Below are 19,086 nucleotides of genomic sequence, written 5' to 3' on the forward strand. Positions count from 1 at the left end.
GTATCACATGATGTTGTTAATTTATTTTACATTTACATTCAACATGTTTCAATTTTGTAAGATAAATAATAATTTATATAAACATTTCTAGATCCAAGTCAACTGTATAACACAAAATTCTTCATATTTTTTTTTCAAAATTTCTCTGCGAGTAACAAAACTTTGATTTTCTATACAAAAAAAAATCCACATTAAACAGTCTTATACAGGTAATACTATGATTCTCTCGCTATCAGACTAGAGTTTCAGACTAGTCAGTGTGATGATGTTTCTTACGCGGACGCTTTCTTCAGCTGCTTGAGTGCGTTGTTCACTCGAACCGTGAGTCTATTCTCGAAATCGTAATCCTTATGCTTCTCCTGAAATTTGAACTTAAATATTGAATCTCTATGGGAAAATTGGGTTTAATGCATGTGATTAAAGTGTTGTCCCAGATTAGCTTGTGCAGTTCGCACAGGCTAATAAGGTACCTCTTTTTCCTCTTGAACTGGATTTTTGCTATAAAGAGACTACCTTTAAACCAATAAAACCATAAAAGCCGACAGTGTTGATCTGATTATCCTCTGTGGATTGTACAGGCTAATCTGGAATGACACTTTACACACATGAAATAAACACAAGTTTCCCAAAGTAAGGGGATAAAAAAGTTAATACAACACAGCATGTGGATTTTCTGATGTTTGTGATTTCCTATGATGATTAAGTAATCATGAAGAACTTACTGGGAAGAATTTTATTATTCAGACTTGATGACGATGATCTGAATGTATAACTGTGTGATGTCAAAGCTTTTTAATTAAAGACAAGATAAAATTGATACTTTCTTTCTGTTTAATTTCAACATGCCTCAGTTTTGCAAGGTTAGTCAAATAAAAGTTAAATTAAAATGCATTCTTTCTATTGCTGTTTAATTTTAATCGTAATGTAATGAGGTTACTTTGTAAATGTTTTGTGAAGAACTCTGGGACAAGTGTGGGACTTGGGAGTCCCTTTAATCTGGTTTAAACCCACAATGTATTGCATTAAGTGTTCCTAGGTTATGGCCCCAGATCTGTTTGTGTTTTGTATATCTGTAGCATATTTGTTGTGAGGTGTCAATTATTTCCATGCCATAAATAATGGACGTTGAGCTGTTACAGATTTCTCTCCTAATGGTTCAGCTATGTCTCACTTTGCTCATATCTGGGAATTTTAAACATCAAGGGCTTGTTACAAGATACAAAGTCATCAACTTTAAAATTATTGTTTTTGTGTTGTTTTATGTTTGAGCTATCAGTATTCTAAGCAGTCTCTATCTAATCAAAATGTAGTCTCTAAAAGGTCAATATTATTTCTGAAACAAGAGCTGTGTTTGTGAAACACAATGCCCCTTACTGCGCCGCTTTGAAGCCATACATATGACCTTTGACCTTGAAGGATGACCTTGACCTTTAACCAATCAAAATGTGCAGCTCCTTGAGATATACATGCATGCCAAAAATCAAGTTGCTATCTTTAATATTGCAAAAGTTATGACCAAGGTTAAAGTTTTGGGACAGAATGACAGACAGGCCAAAAACAATATACCCCTGATCATTCGATCCGGGGGCATAAAAATTCTCATAAATATTGAAAGACAAAGTACAGAATCAAAATTTGTTGAGGAATTGGCTATACATAATAAATCATGTTATAATAACTTATAAATTTCAATAACAACTTATGTTTTATAACTTGTTGTATGACTGTTGCTTGGCAATTAAAGAGTTTAATATTTGTCCGTGGGTTAATTTACTAAGCAGCCATGCAGTTTAGACCGCTCATACATATTGGATAAAGAATGAAATCAATTAGGAATAATTTGCAGACATATACATGAATTACATTTAAATTTAAACAGGCTATTTGCCTTATAGGACAGGGTCTTCAAATTTGATGCTCACAAGAAGCACAAGTTGACATAAAAGATATAAGAATTCAACCAAAACATAATTGTGGAATACAATCACTTTACCTTGATTTCCGAAAGCATAGCTTGAGCTTTTGAACTAGTCTGAAATCAGAAATAAAAACAGAAACATTACTGTAAACAAAAAGACCATAAACCTAAATATAAATAAAAGGTAAGTGTTTATTAATATTTCTTACATTTGCACAAAATGGCAACACAGTGCATTAAAGTGGTTAAGGTATGGGAAAACAAGGAAAATCATATTGCAACATTTTCACACAAATGCGGTATACATTATTCAGGTAAAACCTTTCACCAAAGTACTGTTCATGTCAATAAGTTTGCATACATTAAGTACAAGTTGTCATTAAAATAACTAAGAGTGCTTATATAAAATAGCCTCTCAATAAAGATGGTGTCTTATAACTGCCCCTTCAATTGAAATACAATTGAGCCATACTCTGTGAAAAGCTGCCTTAATTCATATGTGCGAAGTCCCAGATTAACCTGTGCAGTCTGCAGAGGCTATCAGGGACGACACTTTCCACATGGACTGGATTATCTTTTAAGAGAGGCTTACTTTAAACAAAAAAAATCCATAAAGCGGAAAGTGTCGTACCTGATTAGACTGAGCCGACTGCAAGGCTAATTTGGGATGACACTTTACGCACTGCGGCACATGCATTAAGCCCAGTTTTCCCATGGCGTGGTTCAAATATAAGGAACCGCCGCCCTATTACAGCCCCTATTATTGAAGGAGCCAACTACTTGCCTCACCTCAGGTCTAGTCATAAACAGCCTCTAAATTATCGAATTTACAATGTATACCGGGCCCCCATGTATAATGCGCAGGCTGTTTTTTAAATGGAAAAAAAGAAGAAAACAAGAGATGTGTTTGTCAGAAACACAATGCCCACTATTGGGCGGCTTTTAAATAAAATTTCAATATATCATTTGGCAGGTTTAGAAATTATCTCGCTTTAAAAGCTTATTACTTCCCTTGGATTTTATTTATCTTTTGACCTTGAAGGATGCCCTTGACCTTTCACCACTCAAAATGTGCAGCTTCATGAGATACACATGCATGCTAAATATCAAGTTGCTGTCTTCAATATTGCAAAAAGTTATTGCAAAACTTTAACCAAGGTTAAAGTTTTGGACAGAATGACAGAATGACAGACAGGCCAAAAACAATATGCCCCCGATTTTTCGATCTGGGGGCATAAAAATATTTCAAGCCAATAAAATTACCATATCAGTCCGAAAATGGCCGCCATTTTACTATTGCGCAATCCAATAATACGTATGCAGATGATATCTTTTTACAGCACCAGTCTGCTATTGAAATATAATTCTAGGGGGATGACATTCTATTTCAGATAGCCCCTACTTATATCTTCATAAAGATACAACTGCCATCCTCACCTCAGGTTTGGTCATGTGGATGGACGCCATCTCAAACAGAGCGAATGGTGGGATGTGGAGATCATCCTTCATACCACTGTGACGTGCTATTGCCTCGTCCAGACACTGTGAATGACAGCAACTACGCTTTTAGTTAAATAGTCTAAAAAAGTTAGTTTTCAGTATACTATACAAGTTTACATTGACTCTCTTGCTTCTATTTCCTGGGTAGAACCAGTACTTTATGTCTTTAGATAAGAAATAGAGAACGATCCAACCACGGGAATAATATCCCTACCCCCTCTCCAAGACCAACTGATAGCAAGGGAAACGGCAGGATCACTAGGCCACTGTGCTAATGATATTTCACACAAAAGGGGTATCACTGTGCTTACATGCCTTGGGGAAAAGGCGTATTAATCAATCAACGTTGGCATCAGCCAATCAAAGTTTTGCAGGCAAGAACAAACAGTTTGAATGTTCACAATAGATAATACAAATTGTGTTATAAATATTTAAAATTACATGCCAGCTTTTGTTAAAAGCGTGTTCATCTCGTCCAAAATTACAAATATTAACATGAGCACTTTGGAAAAATAAAATACAAAATGTATGTGCTCTTTGGAAACCAATACTGAATAGTGGGGTCTTATCATGCAATAACACCCTGACGCATTCATACATGTGAATCACACATTACCAGAATATTTGACTACATCGTATGAACTGTAATTTATTCATTTATAATTTACTTCTAAGTACTGTGAGTAATGGCTCAAAATTGCTTAATCCCTAAGAAGCAATGCCATTTTATGTTACATTCATTACTTTTCAATATATTCTCTGCGATAAATGGCTCAAAATTGCTTAATCCTAAAGAAGCAATGCCATTTTATGTTACATTCATTACTTTTCAATATATTCTCTGCGAGAAATGGCTCAAAATTGCTTAATCCTAAAGAAGCAATGCCATTTTATGTTACATTCATTACTTTTCAATATATTCTCTGCGAGAAATGGCTCAAAATTGCTTAATCCTAAAGAAGCAATGCCATTTTATGTTACATTCATTACTTTTCAATATATTCTCTGCGAGAAATGGCTCAAAATTGCTAAATCCTAAAGAAGCAATGCCATTTTATGTTACATTCATTACTTGTAAATATATTGCTATTTCACACATAACAAAACAAAAGTAAATTATTACATAAAACTTTTTACACACTACCAACTACTAGTATCATAAATTGAGAAATTGACAGTCAACCTGAAGTGCCATATCTTTTTCCCCTAGCTGGTTAAAAATGGCACCTTCTAGCAGAGCTTTTATGTGCAGTGACTTGGGATCTGTCTGCATGTCACACACTGTAAAACAAAACATAATCAGTGAGGAAAGTACATAAACACATCCTACAGTATGCAGTATCTTAAGAATCCAACTTTTTTCCATCATTTTGGAAATGGGGCCAAGGCCCGTTGCATTGTGAAAAATTCAGTTGTTTTGACTAAAATTGAGAAATTGGTTTTGTTGTTGTTTATTTCAAAGAAAGACTTTAAAGTTGAGAATAAATCAATAAAAGTGTTTAATTATTGTATTAAAAAAGTCCCACTAATATAGCTGGATAGAGAGATGAACTTGACGTTTATATTTTTGTCATGATTGCTTGATTTCATTTGGGATCTTGAAAAACTTTTAGATTGGTAACAAAGTTTTTGCCCACATTTTCCAAAACACATTCTGAATTTAAATATTCTTGTTGATCAAAATATCCTAATATAATACACAAGTAAAAGGGCCTCACAGTCATAGGTCATGCACATCAGTTTGAGCAAGTTTGACATTGATTGTGACCTCTAGAATGGTAAAACTTTCTCTTAACTTTGCCCTGGTGATTCACTTTTTGAATGAAAAAAATATTTCTACCAAACTAATCTGAAATATGTTGATATGATAAACAATGTGGCCCCTCTAGTGATAACAGGGTTGTTTGTAATTATGACACGTGAAGAAGGTCTTTACTCACTTGACCCAGTTACAAAATGTTCAAGACATATTAAACAAATGTTCCATGAAAAGTGGACAATAAATTAAGATAACAGGGCTCAATGGATGTGTGGAAAGGATTTCCAATAAAGCCTGTGCGGTCTGCATAGGCTTATCAGGTACAACACTTAATGCTGTTTTAGTATTTTTTGTTAAAAGGCAATCTCTTGTAAATAAAAATAAAGTCTAAGCGGAAAGTGCCATCTCTGATAAGCCTGTGTAAACTGGGGCAACACTTTACACACATGCGTTAGGCCCAGTTTACCTGGGACCAGACTCATACAATACTCTGTATATGTTTGTAATATACTTTACAAACTATAGATTGGACCACTGCTTTTATGTATTCATAGTTCCTATCTTATTTGAAACAAGAGATGAGTTCGTCAGAAACACAATGCCCCCTATTGCGCCGCTTTGAAAATGTTTTACTTTTTTTTTTACCTTTGACCTTGAAGGATGAGCTTGACCTTGAACTTCCACGACTCAAAATGTGCAGCTTCATGAGAACGTCGTATTGAATTTAAAAAAAATTACCTTTGACCTTGAAGGATGACCTCGACCTTGAAGGATGACCTTGACCTTGAACTTCCACCACTCAAAATGTGCAGCTTTATGATAACGCCGCTTTGAATTTTATTTAATTTTTTACCTTTGACCTTGAAGGATGACCTTGACCTTGTTTGACCTTGAACTTCCACCACTCAAAATGTGCAGCTTCATGAGAACGCCGCATTGAAATTAAAAAAAAATCACCTTTGACCTTGAAGGATGACCTTGACCTTGAACTTCCACCACTCAAAATGTGCAGCTTTGTGAGATACACATGCATGCCAAATATCAAGTTGCTATCTTCAATATTGAAAAAGTTATGGCAAATGTTAAAGTTTTCGGACGGACAGACGCCATATATTTGACATTTGACCTTGAAGGATAACCTAGACCTTCACCTTTCACCAGTCAAAATGTTCAGCTCCATGAGATACACATGCATGCCAAATATCAAGTTGCTATCTTCAATAGTGAAAAAGTTATGGCCAATGTTACATTTTTTTCTGACGGACGGACAGACTGACTGACATACTGACTGACTGACAGTTCAACTGCTATATGCCACCCTACCGGGGGCATAAAAAGTTGCTGTGATTTGATTGTAGGAACACTACTTGGTTTTGGTGTTTCTTATAACACCTCAAAATATGATAATCACTCAAAAATCTTCATGAGAACCTATTTTACCATCAAGGTAGGGTCTGAGCTCCTCAGCTGTGAGGGTGGGCAGGGCGTGCCACAGGAAGATCAGTTCCAGGGTCAGCAGGCGACAGAACTCCTGACTGGGCTGCGCACGCTTCATCTTCTCTGCGCGGGCTGACACGTACGCCTCAATCTGGTTGTTCTTCTTCTTTAGGAGGCCCGGTACCTGCTTGAAGAGCTGGAATGCCCCGTTGATGTCACCCATGCCACCCAAGCACACTGGGGAATGGAGAGAAATGGGTTTCATTTTTAATTTACTGACAGATTCTGATATAATATGACAGTATAATCAAATCAGATAGAATGCAGCACATGTAGTACGGTTCAAACCGGGCACACTGAGGAAGGATTGGACTTTTTTTTTCCTTACTATATCAATTATAATATGAAAGTTTCATTGAATAATCAAGATGTAGTAGGTGTTGCAAGCTTCAAACTTGCATGAAGATTGGTAGCTGTTGAAGTTACCCATGCCTACCATGCAGTTAAGAAGTACCTGATGGACAGTTTATAAGTTTCTCATTTTTATATCATTATTATCTATGTATCATTATTGTTTCGGTATAGGAACATTTTTATCAGTTCATCTAGATCTAGTTATTTGATGATTTTTTATAATTGCTGAAGTTGTAATATTGTTTTTATTAGCTTTCCTTTACTTGATATTAATTATTTTCTATAAGGTTTTAAGGACATCGCGTAATGGGTAAGTTTGTGTCTTAATTTCAAGTATTTTCTAGCTTTTTTAAAATCCATATATATATATTTCTTTATTTTCCTTTATAGTCTATACTGTGAATACAAAATGCCAATTATAGATTTGTACTGTGATATTAAAATTAGGCCAATTATCTGTGATATCATTACATTTAACAATTGTGTACTAATATGATCTTTATTATAAGGTTAATGTTTAAAAGCTACTTTTTGTAAGTAATAAACAGAAACACAATGCCCCCTACTGCGCCGCTTTGAAATAAAATGTCTTTTTTATCATTTGGCAGGTATAGAAATCATCTCCCTTTTTTTCCAATCCAACCGGGGGGGGGGGGGGGGGTTGTCACTGACAACCAAGGCCTGTGGTATATCAAAGAGATCATATCAAGAGTTCATCATGTATCTATGGACATAAGTCCACAGGTATGTAATGAACCCTACCATTCACAAATAAGTACAGGAAAGAAATGATAATTATATCATTATAAAAAACCTTTGACAAATCAATCATTTGAGTTATAAATAATCAAAATAAAAAATCTGTACAGTAACTGTGAAAAGAACTTAAATTCTTGGTAAGGAAATATATAATCTGAGATTTATAATAATATAAATTACTTCCCTTGAAAATAATTGTCTCTAACAAATCTCTATTTTTAGTAGCAAATAATTAAAAGCCACAACTAAAAATGTGCAGCTCCATGAGATACACATGCATGCCAAATATCAAGTCGCTATGTTCAATATTGAATAATTATCTCCCTTTTAAGCTTATTACTTCCCTTGGATTTGTTTTTTTGACCTTAGACCTTGAAGGATGACCTTGACCTTTTACCACGCTGTGTTTGGCAGAAACACAATGCCGCCTACTAAGCCGCTTTGATTTATTTAACAAAAATATATAATTTGGCAGGTCAGATAATTATGTCCATTTAAAGCTTATTACTTCCCTTGGATTTATTTTTTCGACCCCCTGACCTAGTTTTTGACCCAGCATGACCCATATTCGAACTTGACCTAGATATTGTCTAGATACAACTTCTGACCAAGTTTCGTAAAGATCGGATGAAACTATTTGAATTAGAGAGCGGACACAAAGTGTGACAGACGGACAGTGCGAAAACTATATACCACCTTTTCTTCGAAAGGGGGCATAAAAAGCTCTCTATGTCATGCCACCAGCACAAAAGACCACAATGGAAATAAGTGTCGCTCTTTTTTGTGTTATCCTTGGTGTTGGTGTGAATGTCATGGTTTATTTATTCTCATGTGTTCTACGATTCTGTATTATACATGTTGTTTAAAATGTCCATGTATGTGTATTTCATACCGAAATAAATCAAACCAAACCCAGGCATATAGGGAAACTGGCAGAAATATTTGTTTACCCTTAACCACTCAGATTCCCACTTTGATGTGTATGCTGTCAAATTAAAATCAAATTAGATTAAAGACCCTTTTTACTAGATTCAAGTTTTAAAGGCTACATTTCCAAGATAATGATGAGCAGCAAACAGCATGAATTCTGAACAGAATGGGATAAATTTCCGGCTGTTTTGGTTGTATGCTGGTTACATTTAGCTATTTTCAATTTGCTTCCGAGTGGTAAAGGGTTAATTTACTGACTGAATCTGTTATATTATGACAGCTTCATGGAACACATAGAACACAGTTCATGTACATGTAGGAAAGGTGCTTACCTGCATCTAGATTGGTACACTACTTGACAATAATTATAGCATCAGGTTACTAAAGGCTGGCTCTGTAAAAAGGGGATTTAATACATGTGCGTAAAGTGCTGTCCCAGATTAGCCTGTGCAGTTGGCACAGGCTAATCAGGAATGACACTTTCAGCCTTCACTAGTTTTTTTGCAAAGAAGAGACTTTCTTAAAACAAAAAGTGTAAAGTATTGTCCCAGATTAGCCTGTGGAGACTGCACAGGCTAATCTGGGACGACACTTTACGCACATGCATTAAAGCCCTTTTTCACAGAGCACTGTCAATAATATATAGTTACAAAGCTTCTCCTTGCAAACTATTGGAAAAAACTAAATATGAGACACACTCTGGGAACACTTGGCTTCATGTGCATTAAGTATTGTCCCAGATCAGCCTTTGAAATCTGTACGAGCTCTTCAGGGACTACATGAAAACTTGGCTTCATGTGCATTAAGTATTGTCCCAGATCAGACTCTGAAATCTGTACGGGCTCTTCAGGGACTACAGGAACACTTGGCTTCATGTGCATTAAGTATTGTCCCAGATCAGACTCTGAAATCTGTACGGGCTCTTCAGGGACTAAATTTTCTGCCTATTAAATGGATTTTATTTACAATAAAAATTTCATAATAATAGTACAGTGTTATCACTGATAAACATGTAAAGACCTTTGTACCATGCTACTTTGCGCACATGCATTAAGCCAGGTATTTCTAGAGTGCTGCATATTTACAAAACGACATAAATCAAGTATATACAATTTCAATATAAACATTTTATTTTCCAAATCAATATTTTATTCTGGAAATCTTAAACCACCCATGAATATTAACTAGGAATGTTATATAAAATAAATTATCTTTATATGGCAATATCAATTAGATATTATTTACGTTAATGAAATTAAAAACAAATGAGTGAACACTGTTAGTGACACTTTCATTTCAATTTGTTGCAGAACCAAAATTGTGTCTATGTGTTTCATGAACTAATAGCAAAAATTATTGTGTTTTTTTCCCAACAGTGTACATATGTGTTGCGTACATAAAATAGAATTCGGATTTAAAGCAGAAAATTATTTCCATTCCATGAAACTGTATATTTTATTTTCTGGTACTACTTCTTAAACTTGTGTAGTTTACATTTGAATTGGAGACACCATGCTAATGACACTTACCAGCCTCCATGTAAGTGTAGTAACACTTGGACCACTTTGTTTTCTTATGACACTTACCAGCCTCCATGTAAGTGTAGTAACACTTGGACCACTTGGTTTCCTGACGAAGCCTGAAAAACAGCACAGTTCATATTCAGCAAGCTCCTTACAGTTCATATTCAGCAAGCTCCTTACAGTTCATATTCAGCAAGCTCCTTACAGTTCATATTCAGCAAGCTCCTTACAGTTCATATTCAGCAAGCTCCTTACAGTTCATATTCAGCAAGCTCCTTACAGTTCATATTCAGCAAGCTCCTTACAGTTCATATTCAGCAAGCTCCTTACAGTTCATATTTAGCAAGCTGCTTAGACGAATTGTTAGCTGTATGTAAGAAGCAATAATTAGAATAGTAATCATTTAAGCAAAATTTTAATGTAACAAATTCATAAAATGACGCAGTCTAAAAATATTTACTGCCAATGGCTATCATAAGTAAAACACAGGTGGACATGAACTAAGTAAATATCAATACCTACCGGTAATCACTTGGTATCATTTTGCCAGCTTGTTGCTTTTTTGTGTCATCATGATAGATTGACACTTATTAGTTTATGGACATTATTTAAAATGTTAGCAGTAAAAGTGCCTTTGCATTTATAGACATAACTAAACTTTCATCTGTTACATGATCAATCCTTAATCTAGATTAGTACAGAGTAAGGTTATTAACCCATTACCACTTAGATGTGTATTTTGATACATTTGTAGTCCATTAGAAAGTTTAATTAATGTCCTTTTTTACTAAATTCAAGTTTTAAAGGCTTCATTTCGAACCCTTAGATACTGATGAGCAGCAAACATTATAAAACCTGAACAGACCTTAACTCACAGGCTGTTTTGGTTTTCACTTTGCGTCTGTGTGGAAAGGGTTAATGGAATCATGCTTCCAGGGCTCGAAATTAACACTCGCTAAATGCGAGTGAAAAATACCGATTGCAAGTTAAGTTTTAAGCCACTAGTAATTTTTTGCGAGTAAAGAAATAGTGAAAAAAACAGTAATATTGCTAAATGCGTTTGACGTCCTGAAAGCTAAACCATAGGTCATAGAACATCCTAATACCCGTATGCGGAAGCGCGCACCTTGTATATAGACTAGTATACTTCTAGTACAGATACGAGGATGGTATTGGTACAAAGAACGTTAAACAGTCGACTAATTCACATGTGTTCATTGAACTTGAACAGACATGGCGTTGAAGCGAAAAATAACTTGTTTCTTTTTGCCCACAGATGGAAATAACAATACGAAAGGTAAAGCAAAGTTAACTGTTGAATAAAAAAACGAAATTAAATTATGTTTCCAGCAAAATTTGCGAGAATGTATTTGATTTTGCGAGTTGGTATTAAAGCTGCTCGCGATGTTTTGCAAGTAGAAAAAAGTTTAATTCGAGCCCTGGCTTCTATGACCTAATTTGTGTGCTCTGTACCTGGTGAATGCTTTCAGGCCTTCTCTCCAGTTTAACTGCATCAAACTACACCACCCTGCAGCAGAAACAGATATAGACAATATGTTCATATTCTTTAATGTGTCTCTGACATCAGAATAAAAGATTTACCATTTTTGTTCTGACCACTACGGAAATGTGTGACTGTGAACAGCTTTTATTTTATGCTTTGTAGCAAAATATTGACAAATATTATTTAGATACTAAGCATACATGCCGTACGTCCCGATCTCGGCGGGACAGTCCCGCTTTTGGGCCCTTTGTCCCGCCGTCCCGCCATGAGACGATTTGTCCCGACATTCGTAAAAAACGATGTAAGGTGTATAGGTTCCCAATAAAATTCGCTATTCAAGCTCTGTTTCGCTAACACTTAACACCGCTAATCCCTTTATTGCCCCCCAATTAACAATCCGATTCTACTTATCGTGTGTACCAGTGTTGTTTATGACACCTTATCAGCGATTTTTCGGCTAATTATTGATTTCATCAGGCATTCACACCATGGTGGTCTTCAAGATAGTGGTCGCTTATTGCTATCGATAGTTTTATTATAATAAAATAAATGTTGAAAATGTGTTTATTTTGTATTTGTTTGAAACGGTTTAAAAAACAATTGTTTTGTAAAATTAACGCTACGTCATAAATGAGTCTTTTACATTCAATGTTTAGTTCCAATATAGCGGGATATTCCGAATGTGCAATATACCAAAATCGCAACAAACAGTCCAATAAGTGATACCCATCCTGTCTAGTGTAATTGTAATAAAAACAACGAGGTGCTATGCATGACAGTTTGACCCTACTCCAATTAAGCTAAAAACAACGAGGTGCTATGCATGACAGTTTGACCCTACTCCAATTAAGCCGCGACAATTGACAAGTAACAAACTGCGCATGGACACATGCTTAAAAAAACATCGCAACAAACAGTAAAAGAGTTACCCATCTTGTCTTGTGTTATTGTAATAAAAACAACGTGTTGTTATTAATGACAGTTTGACAATACCACATTACAGCGCCTGACAATTCACAATTCAGTTTAATCTGTGTATATAGGAAGAAAACAAAATACGGAAATGTGTACGGCCGCGCATTCCGTGTGTAACTGATGTAACTGTTCGGTAGATAGTGTACTGTAACCCGTACTTTCAGTCAACTGGATAGCCTCCCCTGCGTTAAAGTTTGCCATTGAAATTAATATAATGAGTATTGTTGTCGTAATGTTCTAGATTTTGTACTCTTAAACAGATGAATATTATCTTCGTTGTTTGCTATTGTCTTATTTAATAAAACTGTTATTGTTATGTTTTACAGATGTTTTATGTCTTGAATAAAAGTATCAAGAGTTTTTGTTAGTACTATACTCAATACTGACTATAGTAAAGGTGGAATGATAGATCGTTTTAGGTGTCCTGCTTTTTGGTCAAATGTCCCGAAATTTTTTATGGAATGTCCCGCTTTGGACCTAAAAAATTATGGCATGTATGATACTAAGCCCTAAGTGATAATTCACTGTTTTGTATGTTGCCATTTTAAAACAGTAAATGCAATGAAGCGTTAACAATGCAAGACTTAAATGTGTGAAATGACCTGATAAGTCTGAAGTTATACAAGGCCCACAAAGATTTAAAAAAAAAAGGCAATTCAAATATACAAAAGCCTGGCAAAAATATGCGTTGATGTTCATACCTATTTCATAGAGACACATTAGTTCTAGTTCCTTCTGGCCACCCGCAGCCTTATAGGCATCACTGTACATCTTCAGAGACAAGTCTGTCTGTTTCTAAATAATCACACAAGGATAATCGAAATACAGTGTACATATTACATTTTGTTAAATTATTTAAAAAATAAATACTTTATTTTCAACGATGTTTTGAGTGACTAATTTTCTGCCTGAAAGAAAGATAACTAGTAGACAAGTACATGTATTTCCCAGAAATGTGAAAGCATACATGACACATTCTGTAAAAATGTGGAATAATTAATGTGCATTAACCCTTTCAGTGCTGGAACCGAATTTTGAAGGCCTTTGCAAACAGTTTGGATCCAGATGAGACGCCACAGAACGTGGGGTCTCATCAGGATCCAAACTGTTTGCTATTCTGATAGTATTCTTTGAAAAAAAATTTGAAGAAAATGCTAATTTTAGAAATTCAGCAGATGACATTTTAGCAGACGACAAATTTCCCAGCATGCAAAGGGTTAAGTGATGTCCTAGATGAGCCTGTGTAGTCCTCGAAGGCTTATCCCTGTTATGGATTTTTTGTTTTTAAGAAAGTCTCTTCTTGGCAAAAATCCACCAGTGTAGGTGCAAAGTATTGTCCCTAATTAGCCGGTCATGTCCTCAGGCTAATCAGGGATAACACTTTCTCCTGTTAAGGTATTTCTGTTTGAAGGGAGTCCCTTCTTACTGCAAATCTAGTTTAAGTTGAAAGTGTTGTTCCTAAATAGCCTCTGCAGACGGCACAGGCTAATCTGGGCCGCGCTTTACACATGCATTAAGCCCCATTTTCCAAGAGCGGGGCTCAAATATTTGGATGTTTCTTTCTCAAGTTATTCAGCAGAAAAGGTAACATTGACCCTTCTCACTGCATATGAAATTCCGAGCAAGATCTTCATATTATGTACCTGTATCTATTAATTTTTATCAAAATATCTTAACTTCTTTTTAGTTATTAAGTAGAAAATGAATTCTGCACATACAACCTTCAACCTACCCATTCAATCGCTTTTTTTAAATAATTACGACACTGCTTTGATTTTAATCTACATGTATGCAAAATATATGTAAAAATAAATTTGAATCATCATTTAAGTTCCCCCCAACCCTTAACAAGATTGAAAAGTGTGAAGAGACAAACTTGTTGCATATATCAGATTAATTTACCAACTATAACAAGTGATGTGTTTGTGAAACACTATGTCCCCATATATTTTACCTTTGACCTTGAAGGATGACCTTGACCTTTCATCACTCAAAATGTGCAGCTCCATGAGATACACATTCATGTTAAATATCAAGTTGCTATCTTCAATATTGCAAAAGTGTACATTAAATGACTAATTTTGACCCATATATATGTCCGTTGACCATGAAGGATGACCTTGAATTTGACTTTTCACCACTCAAAATGTGCAGCTCCATGAGATACACATGCACGCCAAATATGAAGTTGCTATCTTCAATATTGCAAAAGTTATGGCAAATGTTAAAGTTGGAGCAAACAAACACACAAACCAACCAACCAACAGACAGGGCAAAAACAATATGTTCCCCACTATAGTAGTGGGGGACATAAAAAAGAATCCCTATCACTTACTCTAAGTCGATGTATTCGTCCCCTGAAGAACAGGAACAGGCACGAGCTTGGAAAGGAGTCAACCTTGGCTTCTATTAGAGCCTCTGCCTCAATGCATCCTGCAACACAAGTTGGACACATGTATGCTACAAATAAACAGTAATGTAAGCGTCTACTCTTTTTATATGTTAGTTAACTGTGTTATTTTTCAATTTTTGTCACAGTTTAGTTTAACCCTATTTATTTTAGCTCCTTTTAATTTTAAGTGCTAACTACGTCTAGTCAAGTCTATTTCCTGGGCTTAGAACCAGTACTTAGTGTCTTGTGGGGAAATCTAAAGAACGCTCCCTCAGTGGGGATAAAACACATTACCTCTCAGTCGCTAGGCAGACACCATATACATTACACCACAGGGACCTTGACACCACAGTCACAGTTCACTGTAACCTTGACTCCAGCAACTCAATTAAAGTCTCAACAAAATTCCAAAAACCATTACTGGCAACAGGGAATGGTACACTCCTTACTATTACTGGCCCTTATTGTAATTTATCTGCCAGTCAAGTAAACTTAGTCTCTGACCTGAAATTTTTACAAGCAAGGATGGTCAAAATTAAACAGTCATTCTATGAATTAATACAGTTTTACTTGATTTGTCAAATGCCTGACGGACTTTCAAAGAGACTGCAATAATGTGCAATCTAATGTTGCTAATGATTTGTTTTTTGTTTTCATCTGCACAATCAAATAATATTATTAATCGGTTCATAAGCAGATGAGTTCCTTTCATTAAAATTGAAATATAAGATAAATAACATTTTTCGGTTATTTATTTATGCAACTAACGCATAAATCATTCATACTTTACACAATTTAACCCACCAAAACGTGAACTAATCAAAAAGAAAAATCTCTAAAAAAAAAATTCTAGAGGAAGTTTGATGATCCTCTCTTTTGCTACTTAAATAAATGACCTGCATTATGTGTAAATGGGTCTTATGCCAAATGCAGCCAGCATATCTTCAACACAGTCTGGTCAGGAGCTACCCTGTACGCTAATGAGACCTTGAAACCGTGTGTGACTTTTTATGGACAGCAAAGCTCCAGACTGCACTGCGAAATGGGGCATGCTGGTCTGGAGCAACCTTTGGCTTAAGACCCATTTTCACATGAGGAAGGTCATATGAGCTTTCACATCTTCATTATGTTTACAATCAGTCGCTTAGCTGTTTCTTAAACAGATGCGGTCTGTCTCTAACCATGTCTATCTGAAACAAAATACTTTTGGTGAAAATATGGAATTTCAAAATGGGTGCAATCCGAGAAACAAATTTGGCTGTTTTTTTCCACTTTACAATTGTTATTCAATCTTGAAAAATTACCTGCATCATATCCATTGGCTCCATCCAGTGCAAAGAATGGGCGTAAAACTGTATGATACCACAACAACCCCAGAGTGGCCAGTGGGGCATTCATGGAATCTGAATTACATGCGAAATTCAAACACTGTAATCCTACATCACGATCCCCTTCAAAGCCTAAGAATTCAATGACTTTCAATATCTTTGGTGGAATCATTGATATACAAATCTGAAATGTTCCGTAACCGAAATTCACAGCCCCTTGCAGTCTGTCCAAAACCTCTGACGGGATTTCATTGTCGTTGCCATCAATCGGGCCTTCTGATCCTTTTGATGTAGTGCTGACATCTGAGACACTCGATTTTGACCCAGATTTCTTCAGTTTTGATTTTTCTCTCAAACCTGTCACCTCTTTGTAGATCTTTTCGTAGATTTTCCAAGCTTTCCTGAGTAGCCAGCCACCTTTGATGTAGCTTGGAATGTCCTGGCCAGTGAAGACTAGAATGGCCTGATATAGGAGGGAGTCCCCGACAACAATCTGACGCTGAATACGCTCTTCTACACTAATCTGTGACATCTGAAAGACAAGGAATCAGAGTTTCTATCGAACCTTATGGATTAAAAATAAATTCTTGAATTTGATAAAATGTGCTTCATATGGCTGTTTGATCATGCATATTAAAGCATATGATTTAGATTTTGTTTAATTTGCAAATACCCGGTTCAAGAGTTTGCATTTGTATCCAAAACCAGAGGACCATGGATCTTGATAGAAACCTAATAATCCTCCATGTTATAACATGTTTTTCAAATAAGTATATTAAGTATTTTAAAAGCACACAAATGTAGGATGAAAATCACCATCGAAGTGACATTGGAGCACATGTCTAATATAAGATTTATATACCCTATTTTCATATTTTTCATGTACCTTATCCCTTTTCTTCTTTGACGAAAACTTTTTGCGGATGGATTTAACAAAGCCATCGCTGACTTCACACTTTTTCTCTGTTTCTTCAAGTGCTTTTAAAGCTTTGTCCATAAGTTCCTCTTCAAAAGACATCAACCCTTGCTGTAACACAACAAAACTCACTTTTTTTGTTAAGTCATCATCTTCCTTAATTTTTTTAATGGCCCTAATCTATCTTTTATGGAAATACGATAAATATTATATGCATAATGGTATGCGTTTTAAATCAAATAGTTCTTTCATATGGTAGGGAAAGATCTTGAGCAACAAAAGCGGAAAGCCTGTAAATGCTTGTTAGGCATGTCACTGAACAAGTAATTTATTTTTTGTCCACCAAATATTATTTATATGTGTAAATCAGGGGTTTTCCTTGCTTCATTGGGAAAAGTGTATGGATTTTGGGAAGCAATTGCTCATTTTGGAAAGAATTCTTGCTAAAATTACTGCTTTGGGAAATGAAAAAGCTGGTGTAAGTTAGGATTTTTTTGGAAAACTGCATGATTTTTAAGAAATGTTCAATTGGGAAGCGACCTTTAATAGGCCTCTGTTATACATGTATAAGGCTGAAAACCCCTGTAAATAGTTTTTTCAACATTTTTAAAGTTGACCAAGCATTCTTAAATCAAAATAATTATCAACTAGATTGTTTCTAAACTTACCATAAAAAACACAAAGCTGTATCCAGCGTGCATCAGGGGACTTTCTTCTCTAAAACAATAACAATAAACAATTTAGTAAGGGTTGCAACAAGGGTTTGTTAGACATTAATCAAAAGGGGTAATATTCACTCAATTAGCTATTAAATTTGTATGAATTTTTGCAACATTTGATTATATTTGGTATATTAAATAGTTTAAATAAACAATTACTAAAGACAATCAAGAGAGGAACTGAAGAAAGTCTTGCATCATCAGCATATGATCATCATCATAATTACATTCTCATTAATTTTCATTTTCACAAATGTTTATGGAATTATGTAAGCATTGAAATAATGTTTGAATTAACATATATTCATGGTTTATTGGTAAAAAATCAGTAAATTTTCTTGAAATAACAGTTTAACTCTGATAATTAGAACTTCAAACTGTCTTTCAATATCTATTAGGCAAGTATCATTAACAATTATTGCTAAATTATATTAATGTTGTATCTCAGTGTAAAGAAGTGTTGTGCATTTGTTAACTATTCAACTCCATCATTGTGCATTGAAAATATATAATAGTCAAATCAACAGGGAATTCACTGATTGGTGATTTTGCAATAGTTTGTTAGTTGATCATAGTAACTGTGAAATTTTATATCCACACTAATGTCAAGTGTTGGCATATCAGTCTTGGGGGTGAGTGATAAAAGCACAATGCATTACAGCCAAAACATCAACATTAAGAGCTTAAATAGCATAATCAATAATTCAAACAAAAATTACTTATGCTTCAAGAAGAGTTGTAAGGACTCTTCAAATTGGTTGTTTAGCAATTTATGAATTCCGTCTTTCGCAACCGCTATATCATCGAAAACATCAAGTTCTTCAACACTGCCCGCTTCTGACACGCTGTTCGCTTCTTCAATTTCATTTGTTTCTTTATTCGGCTCTGCCATTTTGATTTAATACAATCCAGATAACCATATGAAAAAATCTTTAAAAGTATGACGTTTCTGTTAGACGTTACTCCCGTAGTCGGCCATATTGTATACAAAGGTGACATCCGGTTAAAAGTT

General features: G+C 35.1%; 1 protein-coding gene across 1 annotated transcript; it reads right to left on the bottom strand.

Moving 5' to 3' along the window:
- Positions 1 to 8: 8 nt before the first annotated feature.
- On the bottom strand, positions 9 to 19,076 carry LOC127857753 (tetratricopeptide repeat protein 39C-like). Its single transcript, XM_052394411.1, has 13 exons — positions 18,794 to 19,076; positions 18,024 to 18,072; positions 17,326 to 17,466; positions 16,416 to 16,971; positions 15,055 to 15,152; positions 13,421 to 13,514; positions 11,714 to 11,768; positions 10,304 to 10,356; positions 6,618 to 6,851; positions 4,602 to 4,699; positions 3,356 to 3,460; positions 1,994 to 2,032; positions 9 to 359 (listed from the first exon to the last, which is right to left on the bottom strand). The coding sequence occupies exons 1-13, from the start codon at positions 18,964 to 18,966 to the stop codon at positions 273 to 275; spliced, it is 1,782 nt and encodes a 593-aa protein (XP_052250371.1). The 5' UTR covers positions 18,967 to 19,076; the 3' UTR covers positions 9 to 272.
- Positions 19,077 to 19,086: the final 10 nt, after the last annotated feature.

Source organism: Dreissena polymorpha, chromosome 14 (genome assembly GCF_020536995.1).
Source record: "Dreissena polymorpha isolate Duluth1 chromosome 14, UMN_Dpol_1.0, whole genome shotgun sequence".
NCBI lineage: Eukaryota > Metazoa > Mollusca > Bivalvia > Myida > Dreissenidae > Dreissena > Dreissena polymorpha.

Excerpts from the sequence above, each read along its gene's own strand:
- LOC127857753 (XM_052394411.1), bottom strand. The coding sequence starts at position 18,966 with ATGGCAGAGCCGAATAAAGAAACAAATGAAATTGAAGAAGCGAACAGC. Across the intron at positions 10,357-11,713 it reads GGCCTGAAAGCATTCACCAG|GCTTCGTCAGGAAACCAAGT; the intron begins GTACAGAGCACA and ends GCTGTTTTTCAG. Across the intron at positions 3,461-4,601 it reads AAAAAGATATGGCACTTCAG|TGTCTGGACGAGGCAATAGC; the intron begins GTTGACTGTCAA and ends TGTCATTCACAG.